At 34.9% G+C, this 20627-nt stretch overlaps 1 protein-coding gene and 1 long non-coding RNA gene across 2 annotated transcripts; both read left to right on the top strand.

The window, feature by feature from the left end:
- Positions 1-496: 496 nt before the first annotated feature.
- LOC117112870 (23 kDa integral membrane protein-like) lies at positions 497-10520 on the top strand. Its single transcript, XM_033256063.1, has 8 exons — positions 497-710; positions 3173-3271; positions 4440-4634; positions 5692-5766; positions 6187-6282; positions 7244-7387; positions 9150-9233; positions 9725-10520. The coding sequence occupies exons 2-8, from the start codon at positions 3212-3214 to the stop codon at positions 9785-9787; spliced, it is 717 nt and encodes a 238-aa protein (XP_033111954.1). The 5' UTR covers positions 497-710; positions 3173-3211; the 3' UTR covers positions 9788-10520.
- Positions 10521-16606: 6086 nt separating this feature from the next.
- On the top strand, positions 16607-20420 carry LOC117112856. The gene is made up of 3 exons (XR_004446101.1): positions 16607-16749; positions 17225-17308; positions 17475-20420. It is a non-coding gene; the product is annotated as an uncharacterized LOC117112856 (long non-coding RNA).
- Positions 20421-20627: the final 207 nt, after the last annotated feature.

Below are 20627 nucleotides of genomic sequence, written 5' to 3'. Positions count from 1 at the left end.
TTGAAAAGTGTGTAAAATAAGAACATTTTGAGCCTGAAATCGGCAAAAACAATAACACTGAGCCTCGATTAAATTTTACTGGTTCTTTTTTTAAATAGTGTAATGGCGAGAAAAATATTGTTTTGTTCTATAATTATTTCAATTTTTGTAACTGATGTGTGAATATGTTGATCTACACAAAAATTACTTTTACACAATAGTAATTTAACAGTTTAAAGCTTAAATCAACACAGACGGGAAGGGGTATTTCAAATGAGTATATAATCATAGATGACCTATGTTCATACCTCGTCATGTGTGCGGTAGATGATGCCGTGAATCAGACGATCTAACAGACGACTGATAAAATTGATACCATAATCCAAACATTTTGGCCATAGGGCGGGAGTAATAAACTTCCACATTATAACCCCCTCTTGTGTCAGAAATATGAAATGCCAATTACTAAACTTCACTTATCATCCAATTCGACCACTAAGGGCGCTAACTCACAAGTTAATGATCTTGAATTTTGTGACGGTAGGATCGGTGTCACACTCTTCAATTTTGGCGGGCACCTTTTGGATTACGTTAAAAAAGTTGAAACAACTTTAGTTATATTGTCGCCTGCTTCGCAGTTATTGTGATTTCTAACGGTTCTAACTGGTACCGGATTATTTTCAATACGGTATTTCGGAAGCAGCAGTTAACCAAAACCTACAAATCAGTCGGTAAGTAGACATACAGTGTCTGTCTGTGATTCGAGCAAGCATATCTGTGCACCCGTGGCTGAAACAGAACGCTTCGAAGCCATAGGTGTTCCAGTAAAGTAATTCGTCCCAGACGTCCGAATTTCGTTAAAAATAATTTTAGGACATAATCCATATAATCAATGTTGTAGACTAAAATCATTAATTTTTTATTCCACAATTATGGTTTCATCGCCTTAAATTTCGCACTGGCTTTCACTTTTTCAATTCATCTCTGGCGTTAAAAAAAAAAATCATGAGAGAATTGGCATGCTTCTTGGTCCAGCGTATTGTTTTACATTTCTAGTAGGCAACAATTAATTACAATTACAGATCTTATATATAACAATGTCTATTACTTATTCAATTGTAGTTAGGGCTTATATTTAATAAGTGTGTTATATTATTTTAGTTATCTCAAATAATAGCCAGTGCATGTGAATGAGGAAAATGTTCCAATCAATGCCTGACTAAGCCTATATCTTGTTTATATTTATCGCGAAATATATCTATGCAATGAAGAAATACCTGTAATTAATAATACTACTAACATTATTATTTCTTCATGGACTATGTTGATCGATATTGTTTAAAGTAATCGTTCCGGGTATATATAGAGCGCATATGCCTGATTGAAATGATGTAATAGATGTATAAATATCAATGTCTGTGTCAGGAAAATATCATATCACAGGAGTGATGTTTTGCCGTATACCTGATGTATTTCGTACCGAATACCCAGTAGGCCTACGTTCAATCAATACATGCGGGAAAAAAACTCGCAAGTGATTCGAGTGGGAATCAAACCCACAACGTCCAGGTAACTTTGTCTGGTGTTATATACACTAGACCACCGAGCTTGCGTTTGGTGACTCGGTGTTGAATCCGATCTCCAAATGTTCGTATCTATAAAACGCTAAAATTAAGGTGTACAAGTAGGATACGTCAATACATCACTAATATTGAGTTGGTTTTATTATTATGATACGGTACCCAGCTTTGTGAACGACATTAGATTGACCAAAATTCACCAGGCGTTGTTTGGGACATTAACTGTTATTAAGTAGTTCAAAAAGGAATTCAGTAGGGAGAGAGAAACATTACTATTGCAAGAAAATTCACCGCAGCCGCAGTGTATGCTCTATTTATAGAACCGAAGGTCACGGTCCCTTAGGCCTCAATGATGTGACCGAGTAGGCCTACCACATCACAAACTACAACACACGAAAGTTCACAATATGTAGGCCTACAAGTTGCCATACTGATACATAATCATCTTACAAACAAGCGTCTGGTTGATAAGAGGACTTTGTTTACCTCTGAATACGTACAATAATAATCTTGATAGGCTAATATACAAACTCATCTAGATGTGTATAAGAGACAGATGGTACATTATCTGATAGACTGTTTAGATAGCCACAATACTGTAGCGTTCATATTCAACCGTTAGTCTTTATTGTATTCTCTTACCCTCTGATTAAATTTTGTGTCCCATTAAATATTATGTAACTCCTTTAGTGCTTTTGAAATTTACGAGGGTATAACATGTTTGTTTAGTGTTACCAACACCTATTGGAAGATAAATACAATTACTGAAACTTCAACTTCAATTATTTCACTTGAATATATTATATTAACATGTGGCGTAACCAAAATAACAAAGCTTGTACACGCAGTTACAAATAATATTAACAAATAGAAAAAAATTGCAATAATGGATAGACCTGATGATTGACTGTAAAAGCAGGTTTAAAAACATTTTTCATGGATCAAGTGCATACCGTATCGTCTGCCAAGGGACTCATCTATTTTTGTGAGTTCTCTGTAGGCCTACACATTTTAAACATGTTCAGCATTAATTATTTTACCACTCTTTTGAAAATGCTGTAAAATATTTGGCGATCACACGCAACTGGACAATACGGCTTTAACAGAGCCATTTTTATACATTTTTTGTGGCAGGAATTATGTTTAGTAAAGATGCCAGCATTGTTTGAGCATCTGTGAGTCTCATAGCTAGTGCTGGTGAAAAGATACAATACCTAGATACCATTAAAAAAATTCTTCTTGTAGCTGTTTTTTTAGTTTTCTGACTGTCAACATGTACACAGTCAAGATTGTCATACCATGAAAGAATTAATTTATCCATGATCATATATCGTTGTTTGTTGTCAATGACGACCAAATGTTTCTTGAGGTATACTTTTTTTTTTTCAAAAGAATCATAAAATGTCTGAGGTTCGTTGAACCCACAACCATACGATCCGGGTACATGAATTAACATTGAATAAACTTTATTTTATATATTAAGACATTCCCTGAACTATAGAATTGATTTATAACCTACATAATACGCACATATGATTGTCATTATACTGCATTGTAAATCCAAGGTAATGTACATCTTAAAGCAATTACAGATCCACTTTTATCGTTTGCAGCTTTGGAGTTATCTCTATCTGGATTTGTGAACTACAAGTATGGCGTTTCGATCTTCGTTTGCTCGAGCAGCTTTGTTAGTCATCAACCTGTTTGTGTGGGTAAATACAATAAATGCGATCTATAGGTACAAAAAGTAAATCACAATAAAATAAACCCTAATAAAATAGACATTAATGTTATTAGTAAGTGTGCTAATAAAATAGACATTAATGTTATTAGTAAGTGTGCATGAGATAGTGGATCACATCATAACGTGTTGTGTTGCGGTAACTTTGTTTGGAATGGACGTATTCGGTGTAAAGTGACTAGGATAACCCACGAAACTCTGTAGAATTTCCAGTGGGGTCCTCCTGGTGGTGATTGTTTCAGTACACCGGGAGACAATTCCCTACTCTTTTCTAAAGAGTTTACTGCGTTCTTTAACGTAGACATGGCCCATTATGCACATATGCACACGGGACCCGGCTAACGGCTTAAATGTCTCATCCGAAAGATGGTACGCTATTGTAACTTGCATTTCAGCGCCCCAGCAGAAATACAAGAAAATAAGCGATGGGAATTGAACCGGGGACCAAGATATTTCAACTGTTCAACACACACACACAATGTCTACTACCAGTTTAGTCGACTGAGCTAATCTGCCCTTGCAATAATACCCAATACTGTTTAAGTTTGTAGCTTTTTTTCTTTGAACCAGAGTTCCATGTCCACAAGAAAATCATCACGACTCTTAGACTACTGTTTAAAATTGTAGTTTTAAATGTTTCTTACGGAATTACCTTCCAGAAATGAAATGGAATTTATATCATGATATAAATTATTCGCGTTGTCTCTCTACATCGGTAGGAAGACATTAATAATTATGTAATGTAAGTTGGGACTGGTTAATGCAGGTTAATGCATAAGCACAAACTATGCTGTAAAATTGTTGGATTCTTTCCGAATTATAATGATTATGATGATGATACTAATGACAATTATGATAACAATAAAATATTGATAACGGTGAAGATGATGGTGCCAATGCTGATGTTGGAAGACGTCAGATGATAGTGCTGATGCCGAAGGTGGTGATGTTATTTAATAATAGGGCCTAGGCCTAATAATAATAATAATAATAATAATAATAATAATAATAATAATAATAATAATAATAATAATAATAATAATAGGCCCATATAATAGTGACAATAACAATAATTATTATTATAGTAATAAAAAAAAATTAGGTTTATAAATAATGGTTTTGTCGCCTTTATTCCATAGCTGGGAGGTTTAGCCATTCTTGCCATAGGTGCCTGGATCGTTAGCGATCTTGCGGCTACCAACACCGAAGCCGTTGGTGAAAGTGCGATGTGGTCCATAGGTGTAGCTGCAATCGCATTAGGTTCCGTTGTTACAATTATTGGAATCAGTGGGTGCTGCGGAGCTTGGAAGGAGAGCGTATGCTGCCTAAAAATGGTAGGTCGAAAACTGTAGGTTTTTGCCATGCTGGGCTAGACCTACTTTCGCATGTAGTAATTATAATAAATATAATAGTAAATGCATGCATACCTTTCGGCTGTTTTGTTGTTAATTGTTCGAAATATTCGAACAATGGACTAAAAACATGAAAAAATAAAACACTTTTGTTAATTCTAGGATTTTTGTAGTAAAACGTCTGTAAATTAACATATTTATTAAAAAAAACTTAATCTCATTAAAAGAAAGGGAATAATTGTCTAATTTGTATATTTCAATACGTTATAGCTTGCCATCTTAAATTTGATTGAGACCAGTAGCGTATCTAAAAAAATATCGCTTCCCAGTCTATCCCCCAGTGAAAACGTTCGAAGCAAAAATATCACGCTCAAGTAAATAAAGATCGCCACATAGCAACTTATTGTGCGTGTTAGCTCGCACTCACTTAACTATCGAGTCCCCCACTTCACTTGGTAGGAGCGGATCCATAATTTTTCAAACGGGGGTGGGGGCACAATAGTTTCAGAATAGATAGGCCTAAATGAGTAACACATAGGCCTACTGTAACACTGATATACATTGAAATTTTAAAAATTTAGTGTCAAAACGGTGGGTGGGGGCACGGGGATTGGATCTGCCCCTGTCCTTTACCCCTTCCCATCAGTCCTCCCATTTTAAGACGCCTAGATACACCACTGATCGAGACAAAATTCATTCCTCGGTCTCTTCGTATTACCCTTTAATTTTTGCAAAGAATAATTATTTTCATAGTAAATCGTATTGGAATCATTATAAACTAACATGCTTTACCTGTAATTAAAGTTAATAAATGAATAGGCAATTCAGAAATGTTATTTTAATAATTTATATGGTTTTTTGAGTTACTGTGTGGCAGTACCGGTAACGTTAATAGCAGAATTATTTGGTATTTTAACTATTTATGGCATTTTTTTAATTGAATTTTGTATTACTTTACGGCAGAAATTGTATATTTTTTTCGTGATAGCAATACAGAAATTATTCCGATTGATATATATATATTTTTTCTAATGCACAGTACGCTATCCTGCTGTCGGTAATCGTTCTTTTGGAATTGACACTGGGTATCATGTCGATTGTCCTGCCTGGTAAGGTAAGATACCCGGAAAAGTTTGTTGAAATTTGTTGACCTATTTTTGACATCACCTTTCAGCACCCGATGAAGGGTGATGCCAGAGAGTGTTTGTGTTATCTCAATAAAGTTACAGCAACATAACTCTTGCCTCATTAATTTTCATTACAACTTGAATTATTTTGTATACATACTGGCATATTTGTATATTATGGCTATATAGGAATATAATGGAATATGAATATACAGTATATATCATATATATATATATATATATATATATATATATATATATATATTATGTATGTATATAAGCCTATACATAAACAGTTATTCTATAAATATTGTAGACATTTTTTTGAGAATATAATTATGGTGTTGTTGCAAGCCCACTTTATTTCCATGAGCACAAAACTTATTCATTGCTTCTATCGTACACAGATGGAATCAGAACTAGAAAAGGGATTGTTGAAAATGGTTGCAGCATACAATTTTGACAAGACTGCTACAGCCAAAATGGATTATCTCCAGCAGACGGTAAGCCTAAATATAAATTTTAGCTTGAAGCATGCGTTTCCAAGTTCGATGACAGATGAGGACGGTATTATTACAAATAAATGAAAAGGGGTCAGGTGCAATGATAACAACACAAAGCTCGTTGGGTCCCTTTTTTCCCACGTAGAGTTCTGCAATTAATCAAGTCAGGTCTTATAATATAGGCCTACAGTGTTTTCTCCTTCATCTTTGCGCGAACTTTAGCTACGGGTGTGTCTTGAAACTGTGATTTACTCGACTGCATTGCATAGGCCTATGCAAAGGAAATGCTGTTATATATATAAATATATATGTATATATATGTATATATATATTATTTTCATTATTCTTTCTGTTAATTTGTAAATTCAATTGCATCTAGCACAATGAAAAAATAATCCTTTTTGGGAGTTAAAGTAAAATACATTGACAAATTCGGCTGAGTACTTTTCAAAATTTCTCAAGAAAAAGGGAATTTGTACTTATGTACAATTCTTTCATCCGGCGAATCACCGAGTACTGTTCACCTGCCTGGGACAGGGCTAGTCAAACTTACAATAAAAGAATCGATAGAATTCAAAAACCATTTTGCAAGAAAATTGACACCAGTTGCAAATTGTTTCGCTTGTAGCCTTTCAAAAACGTGATATTTCTGGGTTGTCAATTTTTTGGTCTTTTATGTTTGAATTTGAAATAGAGGGGAACTTTCACAGATGAAGGGTCTATACTACTTCAGTCCCACCATGGTTGTGGCTGAGGTATGGAAAATTTATGATTATGGCACCTCTAGATGGCCGGAATGGTACTTTTAGACTCAAAATTTGAGAAGAATTTTTTTATAACTTTTTTTTTTATTTAAAAAAATTTAGGTGGGGCCCGAACCGGCTGGACCCATCCCTGAATCCGCCACTGATGCAGGCTTGCAGTTGTGTATATTTTTTCTTATGAACTTTTCTCCTTAAAGCTACATTGCTGTGGATGTACAGGACCAGACGACTACGCACAAAGCACGAATATATCAACGTCAATATACGACGTCCCAGCATCGTGTTGTATACCGGAAAAAGTGTGTGTATTGGAATTCGAATCTGACAGTATCTATCAAACGGTGAGGTTTACTATGATTCTGTAAATACTACTACCTCACAGCACATGACATTAATTATGTCATCCTGATGATGACATAATTAATGTCGAAATATTGAATCCCAACACGATGGCGTGCATTTCAATACTTGGAGTATGTATTATACTTTCTTACCTGGACAAAGTGTCTTAAAGCATAAATAATAGGGAAATAAAACGAAATAGTAGAAAAAAACACATTATGATACTGAATATAACTAAATTATTGTAATTATATTCTAATAAACTATTCCAATATTAGTGGAGTTGTATAAACTGGCCAATAAGATGATTCCTTCCATTTCCTGGACTAAAGTTCAAATTAAGTAACAACAACTGCAGCTATTTCGATGTGAATTTGCGTCAGGAAAATATTATATGAGTGATGTTTTGCAGTACCCCCGCTACTTGGGGACCGGATTCAACACTAGTCACTAAGCGCAAGCTCGGTAGTCTAGTGCTTATGGAGCCAGGCTAGTTCTGGAGGTCGTGGGTTCGATTCCCACCCGAATCACTTGCGTCTTTTTTTTTTTTTGATAACACGTCAGGTGGGCAAAACATCACTCCTAACAACTGCAGCTGCTAAACTGCATGGAGGTAATAGGGCATGGAGGTAATAATATCAGTAATAAGATGAGAGACAACCACATTGTTTCATCCACAATGTATTAGGTTGTAATTGTACCTGTTGTACTGGTACTATACCGAACTATTACTGGTAGTGGTCTTGCATAACAGACTTGCTGTCTTCATGGGGTTTTTTCGGTTTGCGCGACGAGACGTGACGCTAAAACGGATTTACTCATGCTTGACTGTCCTACGTTCTCTGCACAAAGTAGATTTGTTTTATGGACGTCATTACGCTTTACTGCCCCACCTCGTAGTGCAATCGACAGTTCTCTATTAACTGGTTTATCATAGCCGCACGACTATTGACAAACTTTTACTGATTTTTTCGTTTCACTGTAAATTATTTTATTTTTGTTTATTTATCAGGTTCAATAATTTACTTTAAGCAATAGGCCCTATTATCATTATTGTTATTTATTATTTTTCTAGATAGCATATACAATCACAGTTTTTAAATATTCAAAAATCTTTATCTCATTCACCGTTCCCCAGTTCTTCGTCAAGCAACTATTTTCTGTCTTAGAAAAATCAGATCTACAACATATCAAAAAATGTTTTTCCTCCGGAGTCTGACTTTAAAAGGGCAGCTGACTGTAACTGAGTTACAGTAAAATATTTGCTTAAGTTCCTCCTGACCCAAGTCATTGTGTATTTTTGTTGGAGGTCAAATAATTAAATGAAACGAAAATTATTGGCGTAACTTTTAACCTTAAGCCCCTATTCTGCTGACTTCGCCCCTGGATGCAACTTCTAATATAGGCCTATATTAAAAGAGTATTAATACACTCAGTATTTTGAAATGTGTTCACATCAAATCCTCAATATAAATTTCACTTCCATATATCATTGACATATTAATTTTTTAACGTAATATTGCGGTATTAAATCAAATGCAATATTTTGATAATTTCCTAATCTTATTTAATAAGATTAATTATTTATTAGGCCTATAATTTATAGGCCTAATAAATATGTATTTGTATTATTATATTAATTTATTTTAATAAATATCATTTCTGTTATAACTAAGCCATCAATAAAGATGGGTGCTTGATATGCACTAATCCTATGTGTTAACAAATATCATACACGAATTATGTTTACTTTATTCTCAGGGTTGTTCTGAAAAAGCTCTAGAATATGCTGAAGAGTACCTTGCAGCCATGATCGCTGTTGCTTTTACAGTCGTAATCTGCCAGGTATGAAATTACACGCATGCATACTGTATAAGCATATTGTGCAGAAACATGTTTACCCAAAGTAATTCTGTTGAATTGCCTTGGTTTACCTATCAGATCCGAACTGGAACCGCGTACGCTGAAGACCAGCGTCCCTATTCTTACACACTGATTCGATTTTCGAATTGGTTCGGTAGAAACAGAAAATCCGATTCGGTGTGAATCAGGCGAGAGTACGTCTCAATATGACGTCACAAAAATGCATATACATACACTGCCGAGATTCATCTGGTTTTGCTAGATATGCAATAGACAAAATTAATAACTAAGTAATAGTTTTTAAATTGTAAAGATTACAAAACAAAATTTATTGAATCTGTTTTCGAATGTTGTATTACTGATCAATATTTCTTACGAAGTTTCTTACGAACTCTTTTAAATTTTGCAATAATATGCCTTGTTTAAAGTAGTAATCAGACTTATATTTGAATTATTATTATTTTCTTTTTCAGGGATTGTCTCTTGCCTTTGCCTTTTGTTTGATCCGTTCAATTCAAGACAAGGATAAAGTCTAACCGGCACTTGCTGCAGCGCAGTTGTTTTATTACTTAATATTTTGCATGTTTGTGAGCATAGTGCTTTCAAATTAGTCAGTTTTTTACGATATTTCTGTCAGGTAATGATGGCACCAGGTGTGTCGGGGTGGGGCAGATTTCTCTGTCGGGAAGAGCTAGATAGCATTCTGAACTTCTTCACATTTGCTTGTAGCCAACGACGGCCGCCACCTGGGACATCTCTCTACCCCTGGCCACCTGTCGGACAAATCCTGATCAACACTGCTACCAGGTGGAGATAATTTCGAGCTTATTTTAGATTATATATAGATTTTTAGACCTAAATGCATTAAGGCAATAGTAGGAATTTGCCAGCATCATATAATAAAGAGGGCATTTGAAGGAGGAATTTCGATTTTTTTACTTAACGCTAAATACAACGAACATATTTTACGAAACTGATAATTCTCCACGCTTCATTGATTTTACCTCAGCTAGCTATAGTGGTGTGCGACTAATCTCACAAATTCCATTCCCTGGTTCTCTACGTCCATTTTGGTAAGCCAAGTGAAGTAGTTAAATCAAAAGACAACGTATAACGATACTAAAACACATTAGTAGAATGTTATAAGCAAACAGCCTTTTGTCCTTGTAGTAAACATCTATTTTATTGCTCCATTCTGTAAATCAATTTAGGCAGAAACGAATATTTTGATTATAAGCTACAAAAATAATAAACACAATTGCTCAGGAATAAGGTTGTGTGTTTTTCTTTTCTGGGGAGTGTATAATTATTACCCTAGTAGCCAGCAGGGACGTAGCCAGGATCAAGGGGGCGAATCCCCCTGTGAAGTAGCGCACTCTGAACGTTCTTGGACTGTTTGAGAGGATAAAGTGAAAATTGCAATAGACGCATTATAAATAAGCTCAAAAAATAATTATATAATAAATCAACAGTGGCAGATCCAGGAATTCGAAAAAGAGGTGAACCAGGGAGGGACATTCACAGACTGAGGAACCACTCACCTCAGCCCCACCATGCTTGGGGCTGAGGTAAGAAAATTTATGATTAGGGCATCTCTAGACGGCCGGAAATTACACTCTCGCACTTCAATTTGAATATATTTTTCTTTTTTTTCCCTTAAAAANNNNTTGAATCCACCTCTGCTCAAAACTATCCAGAATAGTCATAATCACGAAAAATGGACATGTAAAACCAGATCACATCCTAAAAACAAACAGCAGTCACTAAGACATACATCAGGAGCCGACGCGATGGAGTTTACCCAGGGAAGGGCACAGATCTGTTTTGAAGGGTGGAGGGGGAGGGCATTGTGTGAGTCGACACCCATCTCGGCCCCACCATGGTTGGAGCTGAGGTGAGAAAATTTGAGCAAATAGTAACTCTAGATGGCCAGAAATGACACTTTTAGTAAAATTCATCATCATCACATCACCATTAGTCAAAATGAAGCGCCAAAAAAAATTCTCATGATCTTTTAATAGGGATTTTTGGCAACCATAGAGATCTTCATTAATGTGTATGTGATATACCACAGAAAACAAAGCTTAAAAACATTGTCTTTGAGTATGTACTTTACATAGGCCTACTTCAGAAACGTGATTTCACAACCACCTCAGCCCACCATGGCTGGGGCTGAGGTGAGAAAATATGAGGAAATAGTACCTCTCGAGATGGCTGGAAATGACACTTTTATATAGTAAAATTCATCATCATCACATCACCATTATAGACAAAATGAAACGTCAACAAATTTCTCATGATCTTTTATCAAGGATCTACTTAATATCCAGGACAACTTAGGCCTAACTATAGCTTACTAAGCTTTAACTATATATACTATATTATGATCAACAAATCACAACTTTTTTTCCCATTTAGCACAATTTTCTTCACTTTTTATTGCTATTAATAGTATTATCAATTATTACTATCATCATCATCATTGTTATTATTATTATTATTAGTAGTAGGCCTAGTATTATTAAACAAAAATTTAAAGACTTGGAAAAGGATAAAAACGAAATTGAACCACAATATCGTATTTCTATCTTAAAAGACCTGGCCTGAGATTTATGGATTTAAGATTTTTTTAAATCACGCTTAGGCCTATGTGTTCTATTAGGCCTATGTATAACGTGTACTGATGCATATTTACATGTTTTGGAAGTATTCACTTTGAGTGATCCCAGGAAAGAATTTGTATTGGCCCAAGAATAACCTTTAACATTTTAACACTGTGTACAAAGGGGGCCGCGGCTCCCCCTCCCCTTTGTACACAGTGTTAAAATTTAGAATTTTTTAAAGTTTGCTGCTGATATAGAAGTTAAGAAAGACATGACTATCGGTTGGTGTAAAGGGACGTAGTGATATTTGGTTATTGTTAAGAGATACAGAAACGTCTAGAAAGGGCAGGGATGCATGAGATTGTTCTAATGTCAATTTTATGTGAGGGTGAATTGGCATGGGCTTCAGAGGGTTTAAGTGTATCGGCACCATGCGGCCATGATGAATATGTCACCTGTATTTGAGGTGGAACGATGAGATAAGTTTGTTTTCAAGCTCTACCATGACTAGGCCTATATTAGAGGCCATTTTTGTTCCCATTGCTGTGCCTTTTATTTGAAGATATAATGAGAATTAAATGTGAAATTATTATGTGTTAAAATGAATTTAGTAATGGCCACAACGACATCCTCTTCACTATTAAATTTCACCCTTCCACCATGGCCGACCTCCTATAAGGACTACAAAAGTGTTATTACTGTTATTATATTCAACATCTTCATTTGATGATTTAATGGTACCAAATTACCATTATCATCATTATTATTACCATTATTATTATTATTATTATTATTATTATTATTATTATTATTATTATATAAATTATATTATTATTATAAAATCTTGGCACCTTGAATCAATTAGTAGAAACGAATTTTACCAAACAGTATACTACTTGGTACCATTATTTTGTTTAGTTTCGAATTCTTGACGAAGAAAATTAGGTAGGTATTTTCTCAAATGAAGAAATATCATTCATTATATAAAAATTGTTATTATCATAAGTATTTTAATTATTTATTTAGCAATAATAAAAATTATTAGCGTTATAATGAGCGTCTGTGCGTAAATCTACGCTCAGACGCTAATTATGCGTCACGATTTAAAGTCGACCAAGCAAACAGTGGCGGACAATGGACACTTCCGGAGTGTCAACCAAAATTAACAACTGACCAATCAGAACATTGCCAGGGATAGGAGCGCGTCCAACAAATACGCCTGTTGTCCTGGTTACAGCAACAATATCAAAGGGGCGGGAATTAGCGAAAAGGTCCATCAGGTAATGCCAAAATTCAGGGGGCGCTTGTACTTGTAGGCTTCATTCACACACATTATTTTTATATAGATATACATAGGGGCCTATTTGCAATATTCGATACTGTATAGTTCTTTATTATCTTTAATATTGAACTTCGGCTTACACAATGAACGTCGTTTCACTTTTGCATTTAACGATATGGCTGCAGCATTAGTGTTACTCTTGCATTATTTTACATTATTGCTATTGCGATCAAACGCATTAATTGCATTGATGTCAGTAATTAATAAAATATCTAGTTTAGTTTTCTGTATTATTGTACAACATATGTTTTTCCGTGTAAGAATTTATTTAAAATATTTAAAAATTTAAAAAATTCTTGGCGGGTTTATTAGAATATTTCGTTTTTGTTTACAACTGATGTAGCTGATGTACCGTACATATATGCATATGTACATATATTGGATATAGTTAAAATATAAACCACGTGTAAACGGTTGCAGATTGAAGTCCAACTCATCTTATCAAGTCTGTTTATGAATAACCTAAAGCATACAACTTACACACGGCTTGTATTTACACTTCTACAAACGTATCGTTTTAGTCTGGAGCAGCAATCTGAAGGGGACGCTTTCGATAGAGCATCTGCCATGTTCACATTTTATTCATCATAAATGAGAGATACTATAAGTACAATACATCAAGGTGAGTATACGCCTTGGTAAAATTATTGAACTTTATGTAAGGTAGGCCTACCTGTTTAATATTATTATATGACGCAACAGGACATAGGCCCAAATATTCTCAGGTCGCATTAAACCTACGCTTGATTTTGTTGGGCCTACGCAAACGATAACGCAAATATCACGCCTTGTGTAATGGTGTCAAGACAGTAGGCCTACAATTCTGACCAAAAAAGATTTAGGCCTAATATTTTTTTCAAAAAGAACTGTACGTTTACTACTGTAGTATGTAGGCCAAGTCGGTGTAAAATTTATTTGATATCGCCATCGCAATGCATTGAAGCAATCTCTACAGTTTACATATGATATTGCAAAATGGTTGATGTGAATTTGCTATGATTTCAATACGTAGTGTAAGTAGACATATATGGCTTATGCATTATATTAAGTCTAACAATTAAAAAAAGGACACTCTTCACAAGGCTTAAAGAGCATTGTAGTTTCATTCTGTAATCGACGTGTCCAGTATTCGATGTAAAACTAAAATGTATTAAATACCGGTAAAGATTATATTTAAATATGAAATTGATAATGACCACGAGCAAAAGACAGACTTAATGCATTAGACAATTCAATTCTTTAATGCTGCAAGATCCATCTTGACGAATAGGCCTATTCGCCAAAAATGAAAACAAATAAAAATACAACCCTTCCCCCCCACCCAGTATCCCGTATGCCTAAACAAAACTATGCTCTAGAACGTTACTCCACTGAGGTGCTAGTGCCCGCATATCCGAACCTATACAAAAATACGGTACATCATGGGGGGAAGGGTTTTACTCCACTAAGATTTTAGTGACCCACATAAGGTATCCCACCTGATAAAAAAAATGCATGAAATTGAGGGACGTTATCTGCTTAGGTCCTAACAGGGAGGTATTTTTGTATTTCTCTCTAATCAAACATACATCATGGGGTAGGAATGTCCGCTAAGGTCCTTCGACCTGCATAGGTCTTTACACAATTAATACAATTTATAGACCTAATTATTTCAAATATTGCCATTACAGTTAGAAACGGTCCATCAAGATGGCTTCTTATAAGATATCGTTTATTCGTACATTTCTGTCGATTGTAAACGTGTTAACATGGGTAAGTCTTATGAATTACGTCCAAAGGGTATCGAATTGCAAGAGTCCGACTGCCCTGATTTTGTATGCACGCAATGGAAAGTTTAAAATAAGTACTGCCACGGGATAGGGGGCGCCCTATTAGAATTCGAATACTGTTCGCTCGAAACTCCGTTTTTTAGGGACACGCTTCTTCGTGGCAGTACTGTATTTTTGAAATAGGATTACGTTCCAACGAAACCACGAGAGTCGGACCTCTTGCAGTTTTATACTCTTTCTTACCTCCATAAAGTTCATGTAGGTTGAATACCTATTGTTAAGAAGCACAAGCACGCAGTCGAAAATGTAGGCCTAATTATATTTGTCAGCAGCCATATTTATACATTTTCTGCAAAAGACAAGTTTTTTCCCCGCCTTAACCTAGGGCGGTAAAACGTCATAATTATCTTGAGTCCAGAATATACGTATTGAATGACTTCAATCTACGGGATTGGTTTGTCAGTGATTTGAAATGGTATTAAATTGGACATGTTTTTGGCTCAGTTTTACATCTATAAGCCTATAACAATTTTAAACCAAAATACATATTATTGTCCAATCATGGAGGAATTGGTTTAAAAAGTTAAACTAATTCCTCCATGGTCTAATCATGTTACTAGATAATACATAGATACGTTTTGTAGTGTTGGTAAATAATCCATGATTATTATGGTTAAAACTTAAACAAATATTTCAAATAGGCCTACTAAAAACATTTGCGGGTCATGTATCCTTTTTTGTTACACGAAGAGAGATACCTGCATTATGCTTATAGGAATTCTTACAAGGCTCACTCCACGCATAACCACGGAATATTTTATTCCAACTTCTTCAAACAAATTTTAGGAATGAGGAGAGGTGTATTAAGTACTTATCATAGAAGACTACTATGCAATGTTTTTGTCACAAACTTGAATTTTCAGCTGGCTGGTGGCGCTATATTGTGCGTTGGAATCTGGATCCTTGTTGACTTTGGTAAATATGGAATCGAATTTGGAAAAGATATCGTGGAAACCGTAGCAATTGTCGTCATATGTGCAGGAAGTTTTGTGATTCTAGTTGGTTTCATAGGATGCTGTGGAACAATGCGAGAAAACACTTGCTGTCTCTACCTGGTGCGTATATCAATAGGGTCGACAATATGACGATCATCAAATTAACAAAGTGATTATAACGATTGGGTTATTAGGTCCCTACCATTATATTAAATATTTATTTGAACATGGATTCAACATTACTCACAGAAAATGTTAAATAGTTTTGTAGTATAATACCTTCTTTACGAAGCCCAAGTGGTGTTTGTATATAATGTGAGTGATAAATAAATATAATACATTTTAGAAAAACGTATTGCCCCCATCGGTATCGGGATTGCTGTTAGTTTAGAAATATGGTAGAAAAACATATTCTATAATAAAATGAAATTTGAGTTATTCTCGTTAATATCATTACGGTATGTATTATTATTATTATTATTATTATTATTATTATTAATATTATTGAACTAATATAAAAACTGTGTAAATTGCTCTGCTTTAGTGATTATAAACTATATTAATCAATGTACGTACATATTACACTTTCGTTACACTCATTCTTCCTATTATTTATTACTTATGTATATTGCCTTATGTTAGTTCGAATGCTGTGGATCCGTTGGACCAGAGGATTGGCGTTTATCTTGGTGGGTCCAGAACAATGGCACGGGCGGTGTACCTTTATCTTGTTGTAATGACGAAGCATGCTGGGAAGATGGCTATGATTCAGATAAAATATACCAAAGGGTGCGTTTTCAAACCTCTTAATTTTTTTTATCAAGGCTCTTGTTTTTATCTTTTCCATTTTTACAGATTTCAGAGATAGGCATATGGATTTTTTAAATAGCAATGTATGACTTTAAGTTGGTCTTAAGTAAATAATTAGCTTTCTGATGGGCATGCAGAATCTTGGTTTCAACATGAAGGAATAACTCATTCCTCAATGGTTTCACATTCTGAACAAAACGTCATAAAAGTTATGTACATATTAAATTACATATGCGTACTTCGAATTAGACACAGTGGTGACGTCCAATGTGCATTCATAAAACTCGTATTTATTCTAATATTTGTTATAAAAATTCCTTTAATTATAGTATGTATTCTGGATTGTACACACGTTTGGAGTATAATCATTCTGAACTCCACAAGAAGGAGAAACACACGACTTTATCCTACTGTTATTAAGTTACCGGTATACTGTATATATTTTTTGATTTAGGGTTGTGTGGAAGTGTTATATGGATATATCTACAACTATTTTACTGCTATTGCCGGGGTTTGTTTTGGAGTGTTGGGTATTGAGGTGAGCAGTCACAATCTAATTTATACGTGTATTTTTTTTCTCTCATTCATTCATTCATTCATTCATCTTGTCAAGAAAAATATATAAATATATTGTAAATGTTACAACGGGCGCAAAACGACATTGGAATCCGGAATGTACAACTATTATGTTTTTTTTCTTTCAGATTTTCGCTATGGTCTTATCCTGCCTGTTACTTTTTGCTATAAAAGAAAAGACAAAAATATGATGTATCGACTGCCGTGGATCATTGACTGCTGAAACGTTTGATGATTGTACCTATTGTTTAATCGACATATTCTAAATATAAATTTGGTGTTTGGGAAAAAAAGCATTTCTGTAGTACAGTTGTAAATAAAACTAATTTATATAGTGTTTTAGTACTAACATTTTGAGTGAAAAACAGTAAAATGATCCAACCCATAACCCATATACTATTTAATTGTCTTTAATTAAGAACACAATTTTAATCAATGTCGACCTTAGTTGACCTGAAATGACCTAAAGGTTGAACACATCAGGCTTCGATTTCAAAATACAAATTTAAACAAATAATTGACCTGAGCCACATAGGTGGTTGTGCAAATAACTTTAAATTATTTAATAGGCCTATGCAGAACAGAAAACCTTAAAAAAATCTGTTTATGTCTGATGTGAAATAATTTTGAGAAAAAAATAACACAGTATAATTTAAAAAGTATTTGGTTTTCCTACTTGCAGACTAGTCCAGGCCTATTACTGTATGAAGAACACGGTCACCAAGAGGAAAAACTGTAACATTGGAAAGGGTTAGTGGGGCCCCTGTTACGAGCGCAAAGCGCGAGAAAGATTGCGCCGAAGGTGCCAACATTTTTTTTGATCCTGTTAATCTGGAGGAGCCCATTATTAGGGGTCCATGGCATTATTGAGGGCCCATGATAATAATTATTATTTTTGAAAAAAAAAATATTGGAAAAAAAAATGCTACCTGTTTTTATGGCGCCCCTGGTAAGCTTGGGCCCGGAGATCTTTCCCGCTGGCCGCCCCAACCCCTCTCTCGGTGGCCCTGAAAAAGAACAGTAATATGATCCTCGATGCTTCATGCTATTTTAGAAATCCACAATAAAGTGGTACGGAGATTTACTATATCCCATATTAAAGGTATACCACCTGTTACGTGCTAAAAAAGAACTCAAAATTTATGAGCTTTCAAAATGATAAAAAAAAACAACTTATCGCCAATAATGGATCTTACCTATAGGCCTATTATTTGTATTTGCATACCGTAGGCCTATTATTTGTATTTGCATACCGTAGGCCTATTATTTGTATTTGCATACCGTAGATCCTTAAATAAGTTAGTAATCAATCTTGTAGTCGGAATTAGCAAAATCTGAATTGCTACAAGTTTAAATTTCATGCAATCCATTATAATCATTGGGAAATTAGAAATAATTTTAGATTCTGATAACAATTAAAACAGAGTATATTAATTATATTAGTTGTAATGTACTGTATACGTATTCGTACGATTTTCATAGCAAACAACAGTGTGCTGTAAAGAGGCGGTTGGATATCGCTTTGTACATTTTTGATAAGCAGCTCTCTGGAATAAGCACCACATTATTACAAAGTGTCATGCTTTTTCGTTATCATCCATAAACTATTTGTATACGAACTGTAAATAGGTCATGAGGCGGATGCAGGATTTGGTGGTAGGGGTGCGTGGGAATCCACCATGGTTGGGGCTGAGTGTGAAAATGTTGAGAATTTGGACCCTAAGTTTCCCGAAAATTGCACTCTCATACTTTTAAATCTTACGGGTACTATATATTAATAAAATAATATTCAATTATTTTTTTAATACAATTTACGGGGTGCGATCGCACGGTTGCACCCCCACCCCCAAAAATCCGCCCCGGAGGCCTAATACATGTCAGATACGCCATTTACCACTTTAACACTCCAATATTTGTAGTAAGTGCTGATCTTGATAAGGTTACACTGTAGCAAGCCCTTGCACTAAGTCTGCAAAAATTGTATAAGGACCGCGGAACTAGTAGATCATTTACAGAAAATGACAATGTTGTGTAGGCGATTAAAATATGGTAATCAGACCGCCATTATACATACTCTAGTTTTAGTACAGTAATGGTATATTCGTCAGTCAATAAGAGTGTTTCCTGTACAATACCTGAAGCAATTATCACTGTGAGTACAACAGAATACTACTAAATACACGTCGTCTTACAATGGCGGTAAATATTTATTTGAGCATTAAGAAGATTCCGCTGGAAGAAGTACATACAAATACAATTTAAAAAATCGTACAAAAAAAGAAAATAAACGCATATCAAGAAGTTAAACTTGCCTAAGTCGACTTTGCCGGACTCAAATAATTTCCCAAGTCGATCAATTTTCCATGCCAAATTGTTGTTTTCCATTAATTAATGATCTGCAGGTCGAATTTTCAATGCTATTTTGGATTCGATTTAGGCAAGTTCAACTTACCACTTCCACGAATGTCCAATTACAAATCAAACTACAGTAAGTGTACCATCAAAACCCATTAAAACCAACCCAGAGAGGTACAATATTAATAATAGTTGATGTCGATCCGCGATCCTTGCACATGCTGCCTTGCTGTGAATACCAGACAAAAACGGACAATGTGAAATACAACATGGTACAGTTTTTTTGATTCAATCAACATTTAGGCAAGTTAATGAACATTACACCCAAATTGAAATGTTTTTGTAGCTGTATACCATGTGTTTATTGACATACTGAATTAAAACCAGCACAAATATAATGAGTGTACATGATAATGATTTTACATTTGTAATTTTCCCAGCGTCTCAAAATTGAAAAGTATTTCCAAAACGTATTATCAATGTGGTCAGAAATCAAGGTTGGTTTTGCCACAACTTCTGTTAATAGGGAGCCTTCAATTTGTTTGACATGACGCTGGAACAGAATCATTCGTGCGTGACCGGCCTACGGGGTGTCCTACGTTCTCTGGGCATTTTCAGACACTACTTGCGCTAGTGCAACGTTAATCGAGTGGCGTGAAGGTGTGCACGAACGCCAGTATTATCGAGCAATCACTGGTAATCCAGCAACAGACACCAAATTAGTGTACGTCACTAAGTTACGACAGTCATACATCACTGATTTTGAACTCGGCCATGATTTGACCAATCACAATAAGCCTAGATGCAAACAGGATATAAAATGCGTGATTACGAATACAAATATTTCGTGCGAATACTTAAGCTAGTGTTCATTAATCGCCCAGTCTGGACATCTCGCTAGTTACGAAACGGATTTAACGACTGGC

This window comes from Anneissia japonica, unplaced genomic scaffold (assembly GCF_011630105.1).
Source record: "Anneissia japonica isolate Jap-2015-1 unplaced genomic scaffold, ASM1163010v1 scaffold284795_len787576_cov167, whole genome shotgun sequence".
Lineage (NCBI taxonomy): Eukaryota > Metazoa > Echinodermata > Crinoidea > Comatulida > Comatulidae > Anneissia > Anneissia japonica.
The sequence above is the reverse complement of the archived record's forward strand: the minus strand, read 5'-3'. Positions and strand labels throughout refer to the sequence as shown.

Excerpts from the sequence above, each read along its gene's own strand:
- LOC117112870 (XM_033256063.1), top strand. The coding sequence starts at position 3,212 with ATGGCGTTTCGATCTTCGTTTGCTCGAGCAGCTTTGTTAGTCATCAAC. Across the intron at positions 4,635-5,691 it reads GCGTATGCTGCCTAAAAATG|TACGCTATCCTGCTGTCGGT; the intron begins GTAGGTCGAAAA and ends TCTAATGCACAG. Across the intron at positions 7,388-9,149 it reads CTGACAGTATCTATCAAACG|GGTTGTTCTGAAAAAGCTCT; the intron begins GTGAGGTTTACT and ends CTTTATTCTCAG.